Source organism: Amblyomma maculatum, chromosome 8 (genome assembly GCF_055883805.1).
Source record: "Amblyomma maculatum isolate TAMU_Amacu chromosome 8, ASM5588380v1, whole genome shotgun sequence".
Taxonomy (NCBI): domain Eukaryota; kingdom Metazoa; phylum Arthropoda; class Arachnida; order Ixodida; family Ixodidae; genus Amblyomma; species Amblyomma maculatum.
The window spans coordinates 74,947,213-74,969,476 of record NC_139351.1 but is presented as its reverse complement, the minus strand read 5'-3'; the positions used below and the strand labels follow the sequence as shown (position 1 = coordinate 74,969,476).

The following is a 22,264-nucleotide window of genomic DNA, read 5'->3' as shown; positions in this document are numbered from 1 at the left end:
AGACACGGACAGGACAGGCATTCTTTGTTGGCGCAATTAAGCATTCACTTTTCGTTCCTAGTAAAAAAAAAACGAATCAAACGTCGAAATGGCCGAGCGAGCTAATTTCGACGTCCAAACAAACATGACGTCATTCAACCGGATGACAACATATGTGCTTCGACGTCAGAGTGAAAAATTGTTTATAAGCGGACCAGATCAGTTAAAATGTGTAGAATGAGCGTCAGTAAAAAGGGAATATAATTAGGGCAAAAGAGGCCGAGGAGCATCAAGAAAAAGCTCTAATAGAGATTGTTTGGCATATAGTTTCAGCGACGTTGCCATGGTGACCACAGCCAGCGTCGGCCTAGCACAGGCTCAGCAACGGTGATTCATAGAAACCTGGGGGCGCAGCATGGCTGGGTGCATTGGAAGAGCAGGGGTGCCGGTACATAAAACTGTCGCGGTCACCTAGTGTAGGGCACCACTGTGCAACGTGGAGATTACTGCGCAGCTTGGTACATAACTGTTGTCAAGGACGCAGCTGCTATTCTAATTGTCACAGTGTGAAATCTCTACGAGGAGCGTACCTACACTCTCGCACAAGCTTACACATTTCTCCAATACAGATTCTGCAGTGCTCTCGGAAAGTTAAACACGTACCAACTAAAATGCACTTATTTACACCAATACGTAAATATGAACATTACATACAAATCCGGATGGGTAATTTTTGTTACTAATTGATTCTGACGTGCAAGAAGACAACACTGGATGGCCCTGTAATACTGCGGTTTTGTTCCTTATATGTCTCACTAATTGTCCTGCAACCATGCTCTATTAAGCAGGTGACTGATTCAAACATGCGCCGCCACAGTTATCACATATCTCGCTGTTAAAATATGCACTAAATCCTAACAGCCTATACATGACACAAAAAACGTTTAAATGGGATTACAGGCAAACAAAAACACATGCAACACAACAAGATACGACGCTGGCCTCGTGCCAGACATCTTGTGAGTCTTTTTCTATTAGTCTGCAGTGTCCCCTTCGCCACGAACCAACAAGTACAGAAAAAGCTTGTCTTGCAGCATCGTTTTAAGTACTTGGAAAAATGAATGTGAAACGAAAGCATTAGAACTGCAGAAAAAAAAAAATTCAATGATTAAGAGGTTTCATTTCCTGGCACTCAAACTGTGTTCACATATTTTTACAGGACATCTGAAGTTTGCAACATTTTTATCTTGGCTCTTTGTTTGGTTAGTTGTTTAAAAAAAAAAAGAGAGATGACCCTTTTTGTGCATAAGTCTATATGATTACTAAACAAATATGCACCATTATGGTAAATGTGGCCTTCGCCTCTGTCCTGTTCTTGCTGTTATCGAGGATCTCGTCAGCTGCTAATAGAATGCAGAATATCTTGTAATGCACATTGACGTATTCAGTGTGTGTTAAATCCGCTTATGAGTCACAAGAATGGATGAAATTGCGGGCCAAATCCTCAAGCTATGCCACATGACTTAAATATCAAAAAAGATAGGCACGCTCATCACACACATGTTTAGCGCTGTCAGTAGCTGATGTAAATGGAGCCGAGTGCCTGAAATACCGGAAGACGTCTGGGAACGCGCTTCACCAAGCCCACCTAACCATTCAAGTCACTAGAGTAGCTCACTGCAACTATACAAAAGTCGCCACCTAGAACTTCATATTGAAGTTAAGCGAAATTCTGTACTCACTCTTGATAGGTAATATGCCAGGCGGAGGAGCCTTAATGGTTAAAATAAGCATAATAAATTCGGTGTCAACAAAGTCTCATTCACATGTTCTAAAATTGGGAATTTCGGAGGGGATGGTAAAGTTGGAAAGAACACGTGCAGCCTTGCCGTTTGGTTGCTTTAAAATTTTGGTGTGAGTGAATGTCTGGCTTGCATAGAAACTGTCGTAAATCAGGGTGTATTATTGGCGAATTTGTCACTTACAAGGGTTTGTAATGCTTTGAATTTGACAATCTTCGCAGCATCTCCGACCATGAAAATAGACAGATGATTCTATTGACTAGAAAGCAGAAAGTAGAAAATAACAAAACAGCAACGTGATACGTCAATCATTGTCTGAGCGTCATTATTATTTTTCAGTCATATTTCTCCTAGTAGGGTATTCCTACGCAGAAGCTAATTAGGCTGCCGATTTTTTCCACACAACATTTGCCTTTTGTTCTGTGCTTCTTCAGCAGGGAGTATAAAAACAATCCTGTTAAAACATGTGCTTCGAAATATCATTAAGAAGTGGGATAGCTCAAAATTATTCCCTCAATCCAATTTGCATTTATACAACGAAATAATAATATAATTTTATGTTTTTCGCAGTAATGAAGGTTTGATCATGAAGAACATGCTTGAAAAGAAGAGCTTACAAGTGAAACCGAAAAAAAAAGGAAAGCCGAAGATTTAGTTTTCAGCATCTGCCTGCATGCACGAAATATTAGCAGGATGTGTGCTTCGGCACATTCTGCTTCGTAAATCTTTGTATATTTTCTTTCTCCCTAAAATGAGACACGCACTTCCATATTTCCGTAAAGAATGACTAATAAATTACCGTTCATTAAAAATTTTACCTAGTAAGTTAAGTACGCAAAATTTGAGGCCTTTAAACGAAGTCTGCACTGTCCCTGACAAGTTTCACGGCTTCAATATGAATTTCAGAGTAGTCTCCAGCATTTTGCTTTTAGTACTGATTGTGCTCTCAGACACATTACTCAGAAAAATTTACTTCAAATATATGTCGCCTTTCAGATGGAAAATCCGTTATACAGCCCGACTAAAAGGTATCCTGTAATTAAAACTTTCTTTTGTCGTAAATCTGCTGCATAACTGGTATCGTTTTGCTTTACTACAATTTAATTGACATTGCAGGTTGTCATTGCTTGTAACAGCCAAGAAAATGAAAGATAATATGGTATTTCGCAAGTTTTATTTATGCCAAGTGCTCGGTAGAAATATCACTATATTTGAACAATTCAGCTCAGTACTTGAGTTAGGTTAACATTTAATTGCAGTGGTCATATTTGATAAACAGTGGTAAGCAAAACATAACAGGTACCACTTTCCCTACTTCCGTATCATCATCATCAGCCTGATTATACCCACTGCAGGGCGAAGGCCTCTCCCATATTTCTCCACTTAACCCGGTTCTGTGCTAGATGCATCCACTTGACCCCTGCGAACTTCTTAATCTCATCCGCCCACCTAACTTTCTGCCGCCCCCTGCTACGCTTTCCTTCCCTTGGAATCCAGTTTGTTACCCTCAGCGACCATCGGTTATCCTCTCTTCGCACTACATGTCCTGCCCATTTCCATTTCTTCTTCTTAATTTCCACTAGAATGTCGGTAACCTGAGTTATTTCTCTGACCCAATCTGCACGCTTCCTATCTCTTAATGTTACCCCTACCATTTTTCGTTCCATAGCCCTCTGGGTTGTCCTCAACTTAAGTAGAACTCTCTTGGTTAGCCTCCACGTTTCAGCCCCATAGGTGAGTACAGGCAAGACGCAACTGTTGTATACTTTCCTCTTGAGCGATACCGGTAAGCTGCTAGTCATAATCTGCGAGTGCTTGCCAAATGCGCTCCATCCCAATCTTATTCTTCTTATTATTTCCTTTTCATGGTCTGGATCTGCGGTTACTACCTGTCCTAAGTAGACATATTCGCCTACTACTTCCAGTATTTCGCTACCTAATGTAAACTGCTGTTCCTTCCCGAGGCTGTTGAACATTACCTTAGTCTTCTGCATATTGATTTTCAAGCCTACCTTTCTACTTTTTCTGTCTAGGTCATCATTCATTATTTGCAGTTCATCCCCCGAGTTGCTTAGCAAAGCAATGTCATCAGCAAATCGCAGATTACTGAGGTATTCTCCATCTACCCTTATCCCTAACTGCTCCCATTCTAAGTCTCTGAATACTTCCTCTAAACAAGCTGTGAATAGTACTGGGGAGATTGTGTCTCCTTGCCTAACACCTTTCTTTATGGGAATTTTGTTACTTTCTTTATGCAGAACTATGGTTGCTGTGCAGCCACTATATATATCTTCCAGCACTTTCACGTACGGCTCGTCTACCCGCTGATTTCGCAATGCCTGCATCACCGCCGAGGTTTCAACTGAGTCAAATGCTTTTTCGTAATCAATGAATGCTATGTATAAGGGCTGGTTATATTCCGAGCATTTTTCTATCACCTGATTGATGGTATGGATATGATCGATAGTAGAGTACCGTTTCCGAAACCCTGCTTGATCCTTTGCTTGATTGCAAAGGATATGTATATGATTCCGTATATGTACACCATATTCTAAGCACATAATTGCGTAGCTGTTAAGGTCTCTATCGCTACCTCACAAAAAAGTGGCGCATTTAGACAAAGTGCTGCAGTTAAAAATGTTTTTTTATTTTCTTTTTTGCTTTTGGCGAAACTGAAGTCAGAGCAGTTTGCAATGTTAAACGAGACATATCTTTAAACAAAATAGCAGGTGGGTCAGGGCAAAGGTTTAGGATACTTATAAAGTTAAACTGGTACTTTTGTGTTCACTTCATGTGACGTATACAATATCACATATACTAAAATTGATAAAATAGTTCGTTGTTTGCAGGGTTTCTTGCTTCTATTTCCCAATGATTTGATTCTTAATATGCTGAATCAAAATAACTGGCATTGGACAGCCGTCGTTTGTGCTATCTATCAGTATAGTGATAACATATGTCTCTATTTTGCAGATGCGGGTATAGACATAGAATGCCTAAAAGCTAAAGTAAGGCAATTTTTAGCTACTTTATTTGCCACTAGCGCACAGAAACAAATGAGAGGACAGTCCGATATGTTATGCTGCGTAAGCAACACTACGCCAGCCAGCTCGGCTTGTCGCGTATGCTCGTATGCTCGTATGCCATAGCCACAAATAGCAGGCACAACAAATCCGTGGCAGGAGCTGCCATCTTAGGTCTCTTGTCTCACATGGGACGGTTATGTCAGAATCAATCTGCCAGGACCCTGGTATTCACGGTAGCCCTATAGGCCACAAAGGCATTTTCATACGGCCTGGCTAAAGCGGGCTTTATAAGTGGGCTGGTAACCTACGCCAACGCGTAATTTAATAAAAGGTGGAGCTTAAGTTTCCTACATTTTTAGATGTAATAAAGGCCTTTACCACTCCCGACTAATACGCCGGTGAACTTTGATGCGTTCAACGGAACGCTGGTTCAAGGAAACGCGCTCCAACAGATGGCGCCGCCTTCGGCGCTGCTGCCGTCACTGTGTAAAACAGTGCTAAACGGAATTCGTAGTAACCTGGGTTTGTATAATTCCCCAGGCCAGCGTTGAAACTAGGTTGGATGTCCAGGCTACTGGAATGTCTAGCTGAACTGAAAAGAAGTTGGTTGGATGCCTAGAACCGGCTTTACTTTCCTGGAGGTTCCCAAGCAGGTGTGCACAACTTAAATCCCCGAAATCTGTGTCGAACAATTCTTAGTCAAGCTTCCCTTCTGTAAACTAGGTGTAGGGATAGGTAAGGGTAACCTACTAATCAAATAGCGCAATCATGCATGACAAAGACGCCGCTTGCATATTCGGACTTAGCCGAGCTAAGCAACAGCCATATTTTTTTATTTTTCAAAAACGTTCTACAGAGAAACAATAAAATATGCAGATCTTGACGCACTCTAATAAGGAAAGCGAAAATGTTTTGAATATTAGATGCTACAAAGCAGATCATGTATTTTCCGATTTCTTGCGTTATGAAATATCTCGGCATACATACCTTTTACTAAATAAGATTTATGATGTAGCACATCATAGATAATATAGCTTTGGTCATGAACGCCAACTCCCTTAAACATTAGGAACAACTCTGATTGCTGTGAAAAACATTTGCGTAATTCCAGCAGAAAATATAAAAAAGATGAAAATGTCTATTTTCTTGCTTTATCACGTGGTATTTAGTGTAGAATTTTTAGCTGTCGGACAAAAGTTCAAATGAAATAAAACAAAACAAGAAACGTCAGTCTTTGCTCTTCGATATGCATGTATGTGTCGACAGTAGAAGGTATATCATTGTTTAAAAAAACTGCTATATATTTTTTTATTGCTTCTTCTCCCACTTATGATAGGCTAAATATTATGCAGGCGGAAAAAGTGTATAAATTTACGCTCGCTAATAACGGGAAGCAAACGTTCCTCCTTCTACCTGAACCCCGCTTTTGAAGGACAGGCATTCAGTTTCTATTAACATGAAGCATACCGCTGTCTGTCTTTGTTTTGCAATGTCCCTGATTGTGCTCTCAGAGTAAGTGCCAATAATTTGTTTTCAACTAAAGGACAGGTAAACAAGGAAGAACGGAAGAAATTATATTGTAAAAGCAGGCTGATCTCTTTATATGTCAATAAGTGTTTGGAGAAGCCTAATTCAAACTAACTAGGCAATTATAGTTTTAAGCAATATATATATATATATATATAGTGAGCCTTCTGTGAACGTTCTTTAATTTGTACATGCCGTGAGCTTCCTCTTTCATTTGTGCATACCATCATCATCGTCCCGCGGCGCCGGCTCCGGCACGCGCCTGGGTTTTGTCATCGGAGTAAAACGCCAGACACGGCATTCCTTGCCTTGCCGTCTCGACCTGGCCTTCTTCCAATATATATATATATATATATATATATATATATATATATATATATATAAATAATATTCTATGCTATGATACTATGCAGCAGGTTTCTGACATATGGAATGCCAGTTGATAACAACGTGTATGTTCGCACTCCTCACTTGAAGCCTATCAGTGTCCAAGGATCACAAGCTACGGCCGGCATCACAAACCTTCAACTCCCCTTGTATGCTTCGCCGCCTCGACCATTAAAGAGTATTCCTCTGGTAGGTTGTAGTTGGCAGCAGATATGGCTTGTCACTTTAAGGCTGGAGGTAAAATGTGTCGCATTTTTTTCTCTTTCGCTCGTCTATTGGACAGAACGTTTTATTGGTCAGTGGTTCGTGTTCCTTAACGAGACCCGTTAGTGAGGTGTTATTCAGATTAGCTGCCTAGTTGGAACGAAAATATAAAAATGAAATTGGAAGGCTATGCACAAAATTCTTGAAGTGCTCTACTTGAAGCCTTTCGATCTCAAAATCGAGCATCAGTTATATGATATGGAGCGTCCACTTTTCTTACGAGGAGATAATTATCATTCCTTTAAGCTCAAAAACTTCAAGTATAAGACATTTCCTCAGTTCGACCGCATTGTAAGTTGCCTATGTCAATCAAGAGAAAATGTTCACCACCGCCCAAGCATTCAGAAAGAGTTATAAAGTCACCGTCTTGTTTATTCATAGGCGATAACATAATTGTGCACCATGCTGTTAAAATGTAATGTTCTCGCGTATATACTAATTAATCTGGTTCCATTCAGGACAATATTTTTTCACCAAATGCTTTACACATCCTTCATATAAAATGCAAAGATATTGATTCTTATATATATACACTGGAAGCTAACACTGCAGTGATAGTGCGCTCGTCTTATTTTGCAGATCCCAGACACCTAAACCAAAGCCATTAGGAGGCAGGTAATGTTCGCTCTTCTGATAGCTTCATTGCCACTGGAATACCGTGCACTCCCATGTACGCTTCAACGAGTATACACTCTGCTTTTTATTTCTCAGGAGCAAGCCATACGATCCGGACATTGCAAGAGTAAGGTAAAACTCAGTCTATTGCTGGGTCCGTTTCTAGCGGAACAGGGTGCACTTTATGAAACTTGTAAAGCCAGCTTTGTGTATGTTTTGCTTAGGCCGCACTGCTGATATCTTCCATATGTATCAAAATGTGTTTTTGATTAAAAAGCGAAGAACTCCGAAAGATAACCTGGTTTTTAAAAATCGGTTTAACCTATGGTGTGGAGTTATTGCACAGATATGCATCTAATATTAGCTGGTGATAATTTTTGGACAAATTTTCCCAAAGAAAACATCTACAAACTATAGATATTAGCGGATGACATGAACTTCTTTGCTAAGATATTGGTGAATTTGCCAATAAGAAAGCATGTGGCTGAACTTATTTGATCTAATAAGTCCACACTCACATTTGTCTACTTCATCTACAGTGTAATAACTAAACGTTCAATTCCTAAGGACATTGCTTTATCTGATCAAAAAGAAATCGGCATTTCTTAGAGCGCAGCTCTTTGGGGCCCGTTTCTGCTTCTCGCGGTGTCACCGTTGTCCCTCGCAACCACCTCCTTAGCCAAGTTAAACAAAAGAAATGAATAAATCCTGTCTCTACCAAGAATCAAACCTCCGTCCTCAGTGAAAATGATAATGATGACTTTAGCAATGGTTTGGCTTGGTTTGTGGGGTTTAACGTCCCAGAGCGACTCAGGCTATGAGAGATGCCGTAGTGGAGGACCCCATAAATTTCGACCACCTGGGGTTCTTTAAGGTGCAATGACATCGCACAGCACACGGGCGCCTTATAGTTGATAATGATTATGAGAGCAAACGTGCTGTAGCGTGCACACCAGCAACGCTTAGACTTTCGCATTTCTGCAGTATATATTTCACACTGCTATTTAGAGCGCGAGCTTTGGCGGTTGTTCCTACGTTCCGTGGCATCGCCGTTGTATCTCGTAGCCAGCTCTGCACCTGAGACGCGTTTCGCGCTGCCACGAAATTTTCGGTGTTGTAGAAGAGTACCTTGTTCGTATGTTTGTGCCATAGGATAGAGCTTCAAGGAAAGGTGTGCAAGTGACAAATTATTCATGTAGTACAAAAAGATAAATAATTGAAGGCAATAACAATAAAATTGGTTCACAGAAAAGGAAAGGTACAATGTAAGTTACACCCGTTATGTGGGCATCTTAACCACGTTTTAAAGAAAGGATGATGGGAGTGAAAGTGTAAAGAGTGAAAGAGGTGCCATAGTGGAAGATTCCACAGTAATTTCGACCCCCTGAGTATTTTAGGGCGCACTGATATCCCACAGCACGCGGATGCTTCTTCGTTTATCCACCATCGAAACTTAGAGCCAGTTAAGTGGTTGATAGCAATGTAATGTTCCAATATATGTCACTCTGGGAAGAACTAGTTAGGTGAAATATGTTTTAAAATGTAATATTTGCATAGTACATGCATGTTTTCGCAAATTGTTTGCCTCAATTGATAAAAAAACTGAAACAGGTGATGCGTTGCGCTCACATTTCGCATTAGGAACTAACGTAATCATGAAAACAAATTTCAGAAACTTTGTCACCCGGGAGAATAAAAAAGCAAGCCATCTTCACTGTCGCCCCTGGGTAAGCTGCATTCTCTATAGCCAGATTTCTGAAACGGAAGTGGGTGTTCCAACAGAACAATTAATTCTGCAGAAGTAAAAGATATTGCTGCATAGTTGACATTGATCTAATCGTCACTTGAGTCAGTAAATTATATTATCAAATTGGAGGAATGTAAAATTCTTATATTGCAGATGCCCAATTTCTAAAACGGCACCTGTTCTCCGCACCCAATATAGTTTTAATAAATAATTACCAGAAAATTAACCTTCTGATTTGATCACTGATTTGGATGCACACATTGTAAGCCTTGCAGAAATGCCACACTGAACGGATAAGAGATTAGTGATAACGCGCTTCGGACGCCTTGTATAATTTTCAAATCAACACACCGTAGGAAAACCCACCGCAACAATGCCGCCACAAGGTTGCAGACGTTTTGTCGCCCCAGATGCATAGCTGTTGTTCTAAAGTTTGTATTTTATCGGTTAATGTTTTCGCAGAACGTTTTCAAAGCTTCAACTCGTATCTGTGTTGCAGCACGCCAATTGGTAGTGTGTCTTAGGCTCGCTCCTGTCAAGGAAGCCAAGGGTCATTATTTTTTGATCTGAAATTTTACATATTTAGCTATGTTGGCAAAATGTAAAATATACGTCCAAGCATGTCTCATTTCGTTTCACTCTCGATTCGAGGCAAAGGGTAAACGGCAAGGTTTCAAACAAAGATCGGTGAAACTGGTTAGATAGGATCTTTGTCGAAAGGCATTATTACATTTCTTTACTGCTTAAAACAGCGTAACAAGGAAAATTTTCAGCGGAACTGTTTGTTGCAGTGTGGACGAATGAGATTTCGTGATTGCGACGACAGGCGATTCAGAGCGAGAGAGAGAGGGGGATAATAATCAAGCAAGGTTATTAGCTGCGGCGGGAACTATGAGGTTGTTTACCTGCTCAGTTTACAAAATTCTTGTTTTTTAATCAAGTTATGCGATATTTCTCTAAAAAGGTCAAACTCCCCAAATAAATCCTGCTCTCAATAAAAACAAGACGTTCGTTTTTTGGCTGTGGGCAGGCCAAAGCTTCTTCGCAGAACTGTCTTCAACCCACGAATGTTATATTTGATAAGTACGTGCCTACCCACATTTTATGTGTTGTTTTACGGAATGCTGCCTCTTATAGTTGTAATAACTAGCTGCCGATTTTCATATTGTTGCCCTTCTTTCATTCAGTCGAGTCATATTGAATGAGAGGCGGAATTGCTCTTACGTCATCATAACATACATGCGCAGATCTCTTACGACAGTGGAAAGTAGCCTTCGCATAACGTGGCCTGCAATTTTGTCCACGTTACTATTGGGCACACCCGTTAATTTCTCTCGACATTCCGGTTTGGCAGGCATGGGCAATAGCTTTAATGAAGGTTTGCGTCCGATTTCAGAGAGCACTTGCCTTAAAGGAACGGCACTGATGCATATTCTACATGTTACTTATAGGTGCCTTTTGTAGATGTATCATTGGCAGCTCATGTTCCTGTTCTTCTACTAAACCCTTATTACTTAGCACCATGCACTTGTGTTTTGTCTGTGTTTAAGCGATCCATTTTAAATTTTAGTACAATTTATTTTGTATTTGCAATCTCTTACTTAAGCCTATGGTAAATGAAATTGAGTCAATGTGTGCCGACCAATAATAGTTTATAAAATATCGCAAGATAGACAGTTTAACTTCATGAAGGTTGAATTGCGCTATTGTACCCTTCTGTTACGTTTTCCCGAATGTCTGTATGCTAAAAAAAAAGCATACAAAAATATGTTCCCTACTAAAATTACTGTAGACTGTAGTGATACGGATTGCGTATATTCGCTGGTCAGGGCAAAGTCAAAAAGAAAAATGAATTCAAAAATGCTTACACAAATTTATATGTATGCCCCGAGTGTTAAGCCCCACAACGGCTAAAGTTTGACAGGTAGCGACATGCAAACGGCGTCCTATTGTAGACTTTCGCTATTTTTTTTGTGCCGATTGCAGCATTTTGATTACGTCCGCCCTCATCACCCCAAAACACTTCATGGGCATTGTGCGGACGTGCGTGTTTGCACTTCCACCAAGCGCCGATGTGGAAGCTGCTGCTGTTGTGTGTAATGAGCCCCAAATGGGCTAGATGATGTTGTCCCTTGATAAGGCTCAACCTGATCGTTCACCCGCTTTCCGCCGCTGATGAGCATGCCCGCGTTTCAGCTGTTACAGCCAATGTCGCACCTAAATTAGGGTACAGGACGTTATTTTGGCTTTATGTTGGCTTACATTTAGACGAGAATTATGACTATAGCTGCTTATAGACAGTAAACAACGAGCCCAAATTGACTGCATGCGGGCACGCCCACTTTCTTGCTCACGGCGGCCTATGTGTACCCACCGATGAGCGAAAGATGCGTAGGAAACAGGTTGCCCTCTCTATCGAATTGTCATATTCGCATATAAATATTCAGTTTAGGTGCTATCACCAAGAGCACATAATATTTGTAAAGCACGAATATCTGATAAAAGGAAACGTTTATATATTGACCCTTCTCTGTAGGGATAAATTTAACGCTACAGCTCTCGTCGGGAAATAAATTGCAGCATGACGCTACAAGAGAGGGCATATTCGCGCATTCGAAACCTTCCCCGCTTCAATCTCCTACACCTGTTTTAACCCTAATGGATGGTGGCGAATACGGCGTTTCAGAGCAGAAGGGTACCAACAGTCGAGGGCTGTGTTGTTTCCAACTATTCCTTGTACTCTGTCTGAATCACCTCTATAGCTACTGTCATGACGGTTGTCTTGGCACCTGTTTAACCGAAAGTAGAACGAGTTGACTCAAAGTTAAAGGTACACGCTGTAAAACGATGTTTAGAAGGTAAGCAAGTAAAATGTTACTGCCTTTCTTAGACTCGCACAGAGCGCAACATTGTCCTCATTTCTACGGAGGCCAAGCATGTGGTTGAGAAGAGATAGGGTGTATATAAAGTCGACGGCTTTTACCTGCAGGGTATTGCAAGCCCCGACAACTTCAATGTCTGCTGCTGACGCTGATGCAAATGCAGAAAAACGAAATAAATATTTAGTAATCTGTGGTCTTGCCTACAACAACAACGATAATTGGATACCTTTGTAATTTTTCGGTTCCGGCTTTTATACCTCTGCTTCCCTTCCACTGAAGTACATTACCGTGGAATTATTTATGTTGTTAACAACCTACACTACTGCATTATTAATGCTTCACAGATTCATCCAAGGAGCGCATCCACCGAAATGTTTGTCATACCTCACATTTCGTCGAGATTCCAGATATATTATAAGTGAGATGCACAGACACACCCAACTCATTCATATCACAGCAACAATGCTAACTATGGCAGCTGTAGATACGCCAATCAGTTATTGAAGTTATTATTGTTGCTTTCGGAATGTAGCGATTTCTTCTTAACGGCAGTAGAAAACTTTCTCTTTCAGTGTTACGAAACACAGCAGCCTGGAAATATGTGTGGTAAAGACTGCGTGTGCGTGGAGCCAGTCCCAGGAAGACCAGCTAAACCACTCCCTTGTGTATGGTCACCAGCAATGACACTACCTCAAGCACGCAGACCTATGATTAACGTTTGAAAAGTAAATAAAATATATATTTTAACGAATAGCATGATTTTGATAATATCATTTACAAATAGTCACGTATATTTACAGAATTGGGCATTTCGTAGGGGTAGCAAGCAAAAATTAAATTTTTTATGTCTGCACATCAAAGTATTTCTTGAAATGCTACGAATATTCGACTGAGGTTGTCCTGTTAGTTGCTCGTGCGTTGTTTTCTAGATTCTTAGAGTAGTGGTCAGTTGGCAGCCTGAAGGATGTATTGAAAACAAAGAGACAGTGATCTGGCATACCATGAACTACCTTACCAAGGCAGCGATAGCGAATGGGTCAATATTATCAGTGTGCTAGTAAAGGTCAGTCTCATGAAAGCCAGCGCTGCAATTCTGTCACCGAGATTGGTTATACCATTCTACATCACGCCCAACTCTGGCTCTGAGTGTGATATTGTTAACCTTTAGTGGTCGTGTCTGTTTATAATGATACCACCGTTGGCCCATTATATCCGCTGTTCCCACAATATCGGTGGTACCATTCTATAAGGGTGGTTATGAAGGGAATGGGCGACATATAAAGCCGCAGCATGCTTCGTTAGAACTTCCACTAAACTTTGACGGTCACTTTTTGGAAGGGATTTGTTAACCAAGACAAGAAATATTTTCTTATGTACTTCTGAGCATGCGGTAGAGTGGGAATTGTCTCTGCTGAGCACTGCCACTGATGTAACAACGAGTTCATCAAAGTTGGCTAGTTTTAGGCCACGTGGTAATACCACAGCTTAACTAGAGCAATTAGTCCTCTGCAAAGAAGAATGGCCATTCCTGACCGAGATGATGCAATGGGAATCACAACACCTTTCTTCGCACAGTTGAGGGTGAGTGGCTCCCAACAGCATCGAACGTATTATTGGCACAATTGAACTAACCGCTTTTATAAAGTCTACTGGCATTGCAGGAATGACCATGTCGTCCCCAACCGAAACCGTGGTAGGATTCAATTCTAACCGAAAGCTGGTTCCGTACGACTACTCGCAAAGATATTTCCCTTGCGAAAGTCGAAAGTCTCCCCACATTGTTCAAGAAATTCGACACAAAGAATAACGTTATCAGTTGATCGAGCAAGTACTATGAATACAGCTCAGACTATGTGGCCGGCGATTACAAGGTTCAAGGAACAGACCCCCAAGTTTGTTATGCTGTTCGTTGCCAACACCAAACAATGTCGCCGCACTCTCCCAACCAAACATAATTTTACTACCAAGGCCGTTTGTAAAAGCAAGTCTTATAATATAAATACAGTAGAAGACCACTTCAATGAACGTCATTTAAATGAAGTATTCAGTTGTACGAACTTTATTAAATCCCCCCACCGAAGCTCTATTGAACACTATGCAAACACCCTTCACTTTAACGAACTTCAGTTATTGCTCATTTCAGTTGTACGAAAATTTTCCGCGGCGCGATTACGTGTCTTGAACGTCACATTGATCACTTAAAAAAGCACAACCCGCACTTTTTGTTGCATATTTTTATGTGGAGAGCCACTCTTCATTATCTCGTGAAGAAAAGTAGCTTTTATTTTGCTTTAAGATGAATTGGCTGTCTAAATTATCTTATAAGCAGCCAAATCCATAGCTGTCTTTGCACGCTTAATTAGCTGTACAGTCGTAGACAAAGTCAGATCCTCATCCCTACATGGCCTTTTAGCTCCAAGAATTGCGAACGGGCGCATTTCGGTTAACCATGATCTACTTGGAGAAAATGAGTCTTTTCTCCTCAGCAGACCGTTGTGATGGGAAAGGTTCTCGGGAGCTTGCACACAGGGACAGAGTTCAAGACCATTGTAGTCCTTTCAAAAGCGCTGTAAAATGTTACGCATCCTGCACTGGCAAATGAGCGCAGTGACAAATAGGTGAGCTCAGATAAGATTTCAGCAACCTGCGTTTCTTGGAGCTAATGGAAACAATCTTCCACAAATTTATTTCAGTTCAATGAACTTTCATTTTAACAAACTTTTTCCTAAGGTTTCTTGAACTTCGTTCAAGTGAAGCTTCACTGTAGTTGCACTTGGGTGCACCTGCGCCATAGCACGTACGCCGTCCACAAACACTTTAATTCGGTTCTGTAACATCGAAACAGGCACAGGAATAGGTAGATTAGGTAATATTGAATAATTTGAGAGCTCACTTTCATCGGTAGTACTCGCTAGTTTCCCACAGGTGACGATCGTCGTCGGGAACAAGAGGAGCGTCGCAGGCGCCGAGATGGTGGCTGCAGACTGCGCTCAGAGGCCGGTGATTCATTTCCGCTCAACGCTGTTCTGCTTACCTGCCGGCTAGTTGTTGCTCTATACTTATTCCTGCCAGGTGTTCTTCTGTAAAGATCATGACAGGAAAGCTTGTACGGGAGTTCTCCCATTGACGGCGATACTGCTGATGTGGAAGGCGTTTGCGCAAAAACGCAAAATATGCCGCATTATTCCACAGGCATAACACACCGGCGGCTCGTGTTCACGCGATGAATAAGGCTCATCGTCGCTTGGGTTAAATGCTTCATGGTCTGGATGTAGCCGATGAAGAGGACGAGAGTGCTCGCATTCGTAGGCGCTGATGGTGAGAGGATGGATGTTCGGGCGATGAGATCCAAACATCGGATCACCCAAGGGAATGTCACACAGCGAGCATAGCAGACAGAAGATGGACTAATGTCTATCTCGGAAATGCCACTGTAGACCCGTCTGACGTGGTCTTAATATCTATGTGCCTCTAAAGCTCTTCGCGGATGATCTGTCTAATGGTATCTGCCATGCTCGACCACCAATGACCCCTTCTGTATGACATATGTCGATTAAGGGATTTTTATGCACTAGCTGACTTTAAACCGGAGTGGCACTCAGTCTTACTGATAGGCTCTACATTGCCTCTTGTTTAAAGTTTTTTTTCTTATGTATTTTATTGCGCATTGAGCTGATTTGATCCTCTTTTCTTAATTATTTTACATAGTTCATTGCCATAGGACGTTGTTTCAGTGTAATGAATAGCATGAAGCAAAAAAATCTGGCACGGCTGAGGGCTTAAAGTTGAAGCCTGCGTAGCGCTTGGTACCGAGTTCAAATCACACCAGTGGCCCAATTCCTTTCTTTCTCACTTTTATCTAAGACCTTCTTTCGGGTGACCAATGTAGCCATTGCAGAGCGTGCCAGTATACCGGGTTTCAGAATTCCCAGTCTCCAGCGGCTTAGTGTGCTCACAGTCAGGTATGGTGTGGGGGTACTGGGACTCAGCGGCAGCGGTTTCTGCACAAGGAATTGCAGGGGACACTTTTCTTCTCAATTGATAAATTTTAGAATTGGGAGATAGGATTGTAAACTTTTTATATTAAAGATGCCCAATTTCTGCAATGGCACTTTCCCTTCCAAAGCATTAACCCTATAATATATGTTTTAGAGCAAATTACACTTTTTGGTCTCGCCCACTCATGTAGATATCACATCTTGGAAGCCTTACAATATTTAAACCTGAACGGTTAACAAGCGATTCTATATCACTTGCTCCGGACATTTTATTTCATAAAAAAACTGCAATACTTCAGCGAAACCTACAGCAAAAACTCCGGTAGAAGTTCCACGTTTTGTCGCCTCGGAGGTAGTTTTTATACACAGTTTTATTCTGATTTTTTATTGCTTTCGCAAAAAGTTTAAAAAGCATCCTATTATACATAAGTTAGAGCCCGTCCGTCGGTAGTGTACCACAAGCTCGTTTCTGCCAGGGAAGCCAGGGGCATTATTTTGGGTTCAAAAAGTTAACGTACATAGGTAAGTTGGCCAAATGCAAATTTTTCGCCCAAGCATATCTTTTTCAGTTCATACAAGGCTCCAGATAAAGATTCAAAGCCGAGACTTTAAAGAAACATGGCTGAAATTGCTTTGACAGGATCTGCAGCATAAAAGTTCTGGACCATTCATTCCAGTTCAATAAGCCATTTTGTGAGCGGAATAGTTTGATGAATGTGTTCAAATGAGAGTTTTTGATTCCGCGGCAAGCAGCCACAGCGAGAAAGAGAGTTCTGTTAAGCAGGCATTGTGTTGGTTGCAGCGGTAACTATAATGCTTTTTACTCGCTCAGCGCAAGATAAATAAGGTGTTTGAATATACTCAGGCGGTATTTGTTTCTGAGGTCAAGCTTTCGAACTGCCTCTCCTCGCAGTAAAAACAAACCATCATTTTTTTATTTGTGGTTCTTGCAAGAAACAAAACCCTGCGTAGACCTACCTTCAAAACCACAATGTTATATTGATAAATACATGCGCACTCAGCTTTTGTAAGCAGTTTTGTGAAACGTAACCTATAACGGTTCTAACAGCAGGATGCTATCTTCATTTTGAAGCCATCTTTTATTCAGTTGAATCACATTCAGTCAGAGTTGCCATTTTTTTTACGCCATCATAACGCACATTCGTTAGCTTCCTTACATAATGTGGCAAATAGCTTCGTGCAGTGTATCCTGGAATTGGAAGTTGAAGATGCAACAAGAGACAATGCATTAGCGAACTCGTGAACGGTTTCTTTATAGACGCATGTAGGACCAATTTCTTGCATATAAAGCATCAACATTGGTATTTCGCATTAGCCTAAAGCTCATGCAAGTATAATAAAACGGAATTATTGTTCAGGTCCTAAGTAGTCCTAGCAACTGTAACAATGAGAAATTTATATCATTTCGAAATCTTCGCTTTGGATTTTTCTTATCTTCTACGCTTCCACTAGAGTAGAACGGCGGAAAATTATTCATGCTGTTAACGAGCAGAACAACCTCATTATTATTGATTCACAGGTTCTCGCATGGCGTGCATGTATCAAAATAATTGTTATGTGTTGAACTTCGTCGTGACTCCAGACCTAACTTAGATTAATATACGAATGATGCAGTGCCTTTTCTATAGCATCAAGAATGGCAATATAAGTGTTGAATATGTCCCATAGATGCGAGGTTTTGTTATTGTTTTCGAACAGGCTTGGAATAATTACGATTGTTTTCTTAGTGGCATCTGAAAATTTTCCTATTTCAGTGTTACGAAGCCGAACAGCTTAGAAATACGTGTGGAAAAGATTGCATGTGCATGGAGCCAGGGCCCCCGGGAAGACCACCTAAACCACTTGCTTGCGTATGGTCTCCAGCAAGCTCAACAGCTCCAGCACGCAGACATACCATGCATGTTTGAAAAATGAATAAAGCTTCTATTTTAACGAATCACTGGCTGTTGATCCATATCTTTTACATCATGCATATGTACACTGTTGGGCATGTCTTGATGAGAGTCGAAATAATAAAGTTTTCCAACTCCACACATCAAGACATCAGTGTTTAAATGCTATCAATTTTGGACTACGGTTCCTGTCCCATTACTTGCTGATGCACCGTTTACTAGATTCTCACAGTAGTGCCATTTTCTCACCCTGAAAGAAGATTTAAAACTAGATGACATGGATGGAGCTAAATATTACATGCATTATATAGCTGTAATTTTGTTATTGATTCGAATTTGCGTGCTAGGCATATTTAACGCTTTTAAGCACGCATAACGAAAAACGTGAAGAATGCGCATCCATATTTTTTAATATCATGCGATGATTTCCAACTTTTCGCGTTCATCCGGAGTAGTTTTTTTGTGCCTCGACTTTCTAAGTTAGTCGAAATAAAACTTCACAATTCCCACTGGTGAAAAATATATCGATTGACCCGAGAGAATTTTGAGGTAATCTTAAAACGCCTGCCAGCTCAAGATATTGCTGTTCATTGACGATGCACTCAATTCAACTAAGCGTTTAGAGTATTGTGAAATGTGTTACCAAAAAAAAACTAATTTATATTATTGTTAATTTATTTCCCTATAAATTGTCTGGGATTATATTACGTAAATGGCGACCAGTTTTCACATGATGGCACCAAAATTGCATAATCCCTCTGCCAGTTGACACCCATGCTAGAGAAAGTACTGAGCGTCCCTCACAAAGAACAAGCATAACTCGTATTCTGTTTCAAAAAGTAAAAACTCTCATTTAAAGCAGATCTGGCACGTCAGTAATCGAGGGTGTACCTTTGAACCTCACCAAATCTACTCTGAAAGATTGCTGAATAATTGCTGAAAGATTCGATAACTTCTCTCCACCATTGTAGAAATGCAGACACATGAAACTTATTCTGCGAGAAAATGTGCGCCGCAATAATGTTTGGACAATACCTTCCACTGACAAAAACCCATCCAGGGTGTGGATGTGTTCTCTGCCGGAGTTCGTGATTGTAGGTGTAGTGCCTGCTATAATGCGCCTTGCATTTGTTTTGGGCATGGTGTTTTCACATTCATTTCTGTTTCGTTGCAGCGATATTTTTGCGCATTTTTATTTGTTGCTTAGAGGTCAGTTCCATTTTTGATATGTTAAAACTTGGCACCGACTGGATGGTGCTGGTGTTTTGTTTGTCGTATTCCGTCTTTGTAATCTGTGCCCTGTATCGCTCCTATCTTGGTCCTGACCGGACTGATAGTATCTCTAATAAAAATAAAATAAACAAAAAAAATGAAAGAACCGCGGCTAGGTTCTGTTGTAACAAATATAAAAGAACTGACAGCCCGACAGATATCCGGTATCTCGGCCTTGACACTCCTAAAGCCATACGTAGTGAATGTCGATAAAGGTACCTATACCTCATGTACAATAATACGATCCCTAGGAACAATTGCAATTTATTATCGCTATATTATCTTTGCATCCATTCATTGCCCATTCCATGTCTGATATTTCTTGTGTTTTGATAATGTTCTTGCGCTTTGCCTGATATATGCCTTTGATTGCTTTTTTTTCTTTTTCTTTTTTCTTGTTTGAAAACTTACGCCCGCTTACTATTGTGTAACTTATTCATTGCCGAAATTTTAATAGGTTTCAATTTGATTATATCTTTTTCTAGATCCTCTGCCACACTTGTGTATTTATACTCATGTATTCCTGATGGGAGGTCCCCCAGACAGTCTTACTTCGGGACCTCCTACTGTGCAAACTTTTTTGTGCACTTATAATTGACTTGTATTTCGTTTTAATATACCTTCAAACCTTCAAACCTAACACCTCGCCCGCAAGCTCCTGTTTTGATAATGGAAAACTGATTCAAGAGCACATAGACCTCAATAGCACGTTTTAAAGTTTCATTTTATGCAAGAACCATAAGCGACTGGAATAATCTGCCGGAACATATAGTCGATAGCCACATTTTTTACGAATGTATTGTAAACTTTAAGAAAATACCTACGTAACGTCATTGTACTCCTGTGTCCGATTTAATTTCCTTTTGTTCATTCTGTTATGCGGTGTATTTGATGCTTATTGGGTGGTGTTACTTTTATTGTATGTAATGCTTTGTGCTCACTCTTGCTTGGAGTCATGTAAGACTCTGCTGTATTGTTACTAAATAAAAAATATCAGCACTGTGTCTGTGAAGAATTATGTTTTGTCATGCGGAATTACTTCAAAATTTACCATGCGATGTACAATTTTCAGTGAGCGAGCTGTATAGGTAAATTCTCTGAAATCTTCGTCTGCAATGCTGTCAGTAGAATGAAGTATTATTTCTCTCTCTAAGACTTACGAAGAAAAGAATTAGAAGTGCAAGACTCAATCGATACAAGCTAAAACAATAAAAAAATGATTTAAGTTCGCAAAACAAAATGAGGACTATTCGTATTGGCAAGAAGTTTGCCGCTTGTAGGAAAAGCACTCTAATTCGATGCAAATAATGAATTCACCACCAAAGTATTGAGGAAATTGTTGACTCCTTATCCTCTTTAGTGCACGATAAGGTTTAGTGTCATCTATTAGCAAGCGAACATCTTAAATCTCCTCTATGGTCACCGACTTTCCTCTCCAGCTTCCTCATAAATATACGGGCGCAAAAGCTCAAACCTTCATGCTCTTTTGGAAACAATATTCTAATTGACAGGCTGGCTAACCTTATTCAATGGGATGGTGCGGTGCTTTTGTCAATAAACCTCTGCACGTATTTCTTCTTAACAAACTCATGTACTGTGAACAATGTAATGACGTGGTTTACCGTATTATCTATATATTTTTGAGTATGTTGCAATTTTTCAGTCAGGAGTGCCGCATGCTGTACGGAGTAGTTAGCTTTCTCCGACACTCCACAAAAACAGAGCTGGTCACACTTACACATACGACTTTTTTAAATTTAAGAGCGTAATGAAGCATATAGAAAGATATCTATCACTGTTTTACAGCCACTCATATTTTTTTTTTTTCAAATTGCAGAGACATAGGCAATGCGCTAGTGAGCACGAAGCCTAACGCTCAAAACGACCTCCGATATAGGAATCAGCCTTTATAGGCTTGTCACTAAATCGGGTTTTATGAAGGCCAACCCGATTTCGGCTGGCCCACTTGCTGCCCTGATTATTTGGATCTTGCGTTTTCAGGGCTACCTAAGTATCATTAACCATCAAGCGTGAAATATTGAGTACAAAATCTTTAATGCTATAGGCAAAAACATTAAATAAAATTATTTCCAACACTACATAATGTGAGCTGGTCCACATTTCGCCCTACATGTTGGTCTGAAAACTTATTTCGGTGCTGCGTGTGGAACAAATAAGGGAGCGGCAAAGATTCAAAGCTGATTAAGTACCCACTCGTAATGCTTTGCATATTTTCGGCCAATACTGCAGAAATAACATATTTGACCTAATGAAAAAAGTTGTCTTTAGAATGGCATATATATGCTTAAAACAGTTATGTGAAACTTCAAGATGAGGCCATTAGCATTGAGTATAAAATATTTTACGTAAATAAAATGCCACCCTTAAAGATTTCATGGAGAAGTTTCCCGGTGGTAACTTCTCCTACGGCCAGTTTGGGGTCCACTGTGGGCTGCCATGGACCGCCCAATTTTGGCTCATCTTATTTTTGCCACATAGAATACACATATACGCTGCATTTGCCTGCAAGCACCATAAAATGACCAGTGTGGGCAGCTTGTTGTCATTCCCACTTTTCAGCCCGGCTGCGATCATACGGGACCTATTCGGATTTTGAGTGAGCAGCCCCATTCAGGCTAGCATATCTTCTATTCGCTTTAGGCCCACATTTTCATTCCACCTGCCCTAAAGTGCCCCACAAAATAGATCGATGTGGGAAAAAGCGGGCGTGGGCATTTTCCAGCCCCGCCCCAGGCCACGCGGAATCTATTTGGGTTTTTGATCTGCAGCCCCATTTGGGGCATCGAATGTGTTTTCTTCAAGACGCCCAGAGTTCTTTCTCACCTTCCCTC

The 22,264-nt window shown here is 40.6% G+C and overlaps 1 protein-coding gene across 4 annotated transcripts; it reads left to right on the top strand.

Moving 5' to 3' along the window:
• The first annotated feature begins 2,647 nt into the window (after positions 1-2,647).
• Positions 2,648-18,183, top strand: LOC146181543 (uncharacterized). Of its 4 annotated transcripts, none has more exons than XM_084576584.1 (5): positions 2,648-2,809; positions 7,565-7,600; positions 7,697-7,732; positions 9,273-9,327; positions 18,003-18,183. In XM_084576584.1, exons 1-5 carry the CDS (start codon positions 2,778-2,780, stop codon positions 18,153-18,155), a joined length of 312 nt encoding a protein of 103 aa, XP_084432710.1. In that variant the 5' UTR covers positions 2,648-2,777; the 3' UTR covers positions 18,156-18,183. The 4 variants fall into 4 exon arrangements, with proteins under 4 accessions (XP_084432710.1, XP_084432711.1, XP_084432708.1 ...); XM_084576585.1 differs by lacking the exon at positions 18,003-18,183 and adding an exon at positions 12,802-12,982 and having other exon boundaries at positions 2,665-2,809; XM_084576582.1 differs by lacking the exon at positions 2,648-2,809 and adding an exon at positions 6,170-6,319 and having other exon boundaries at positions 18,003-18,170.
• Positions 18,184-22,264: the final 4,081 nt, after the last annotated feature.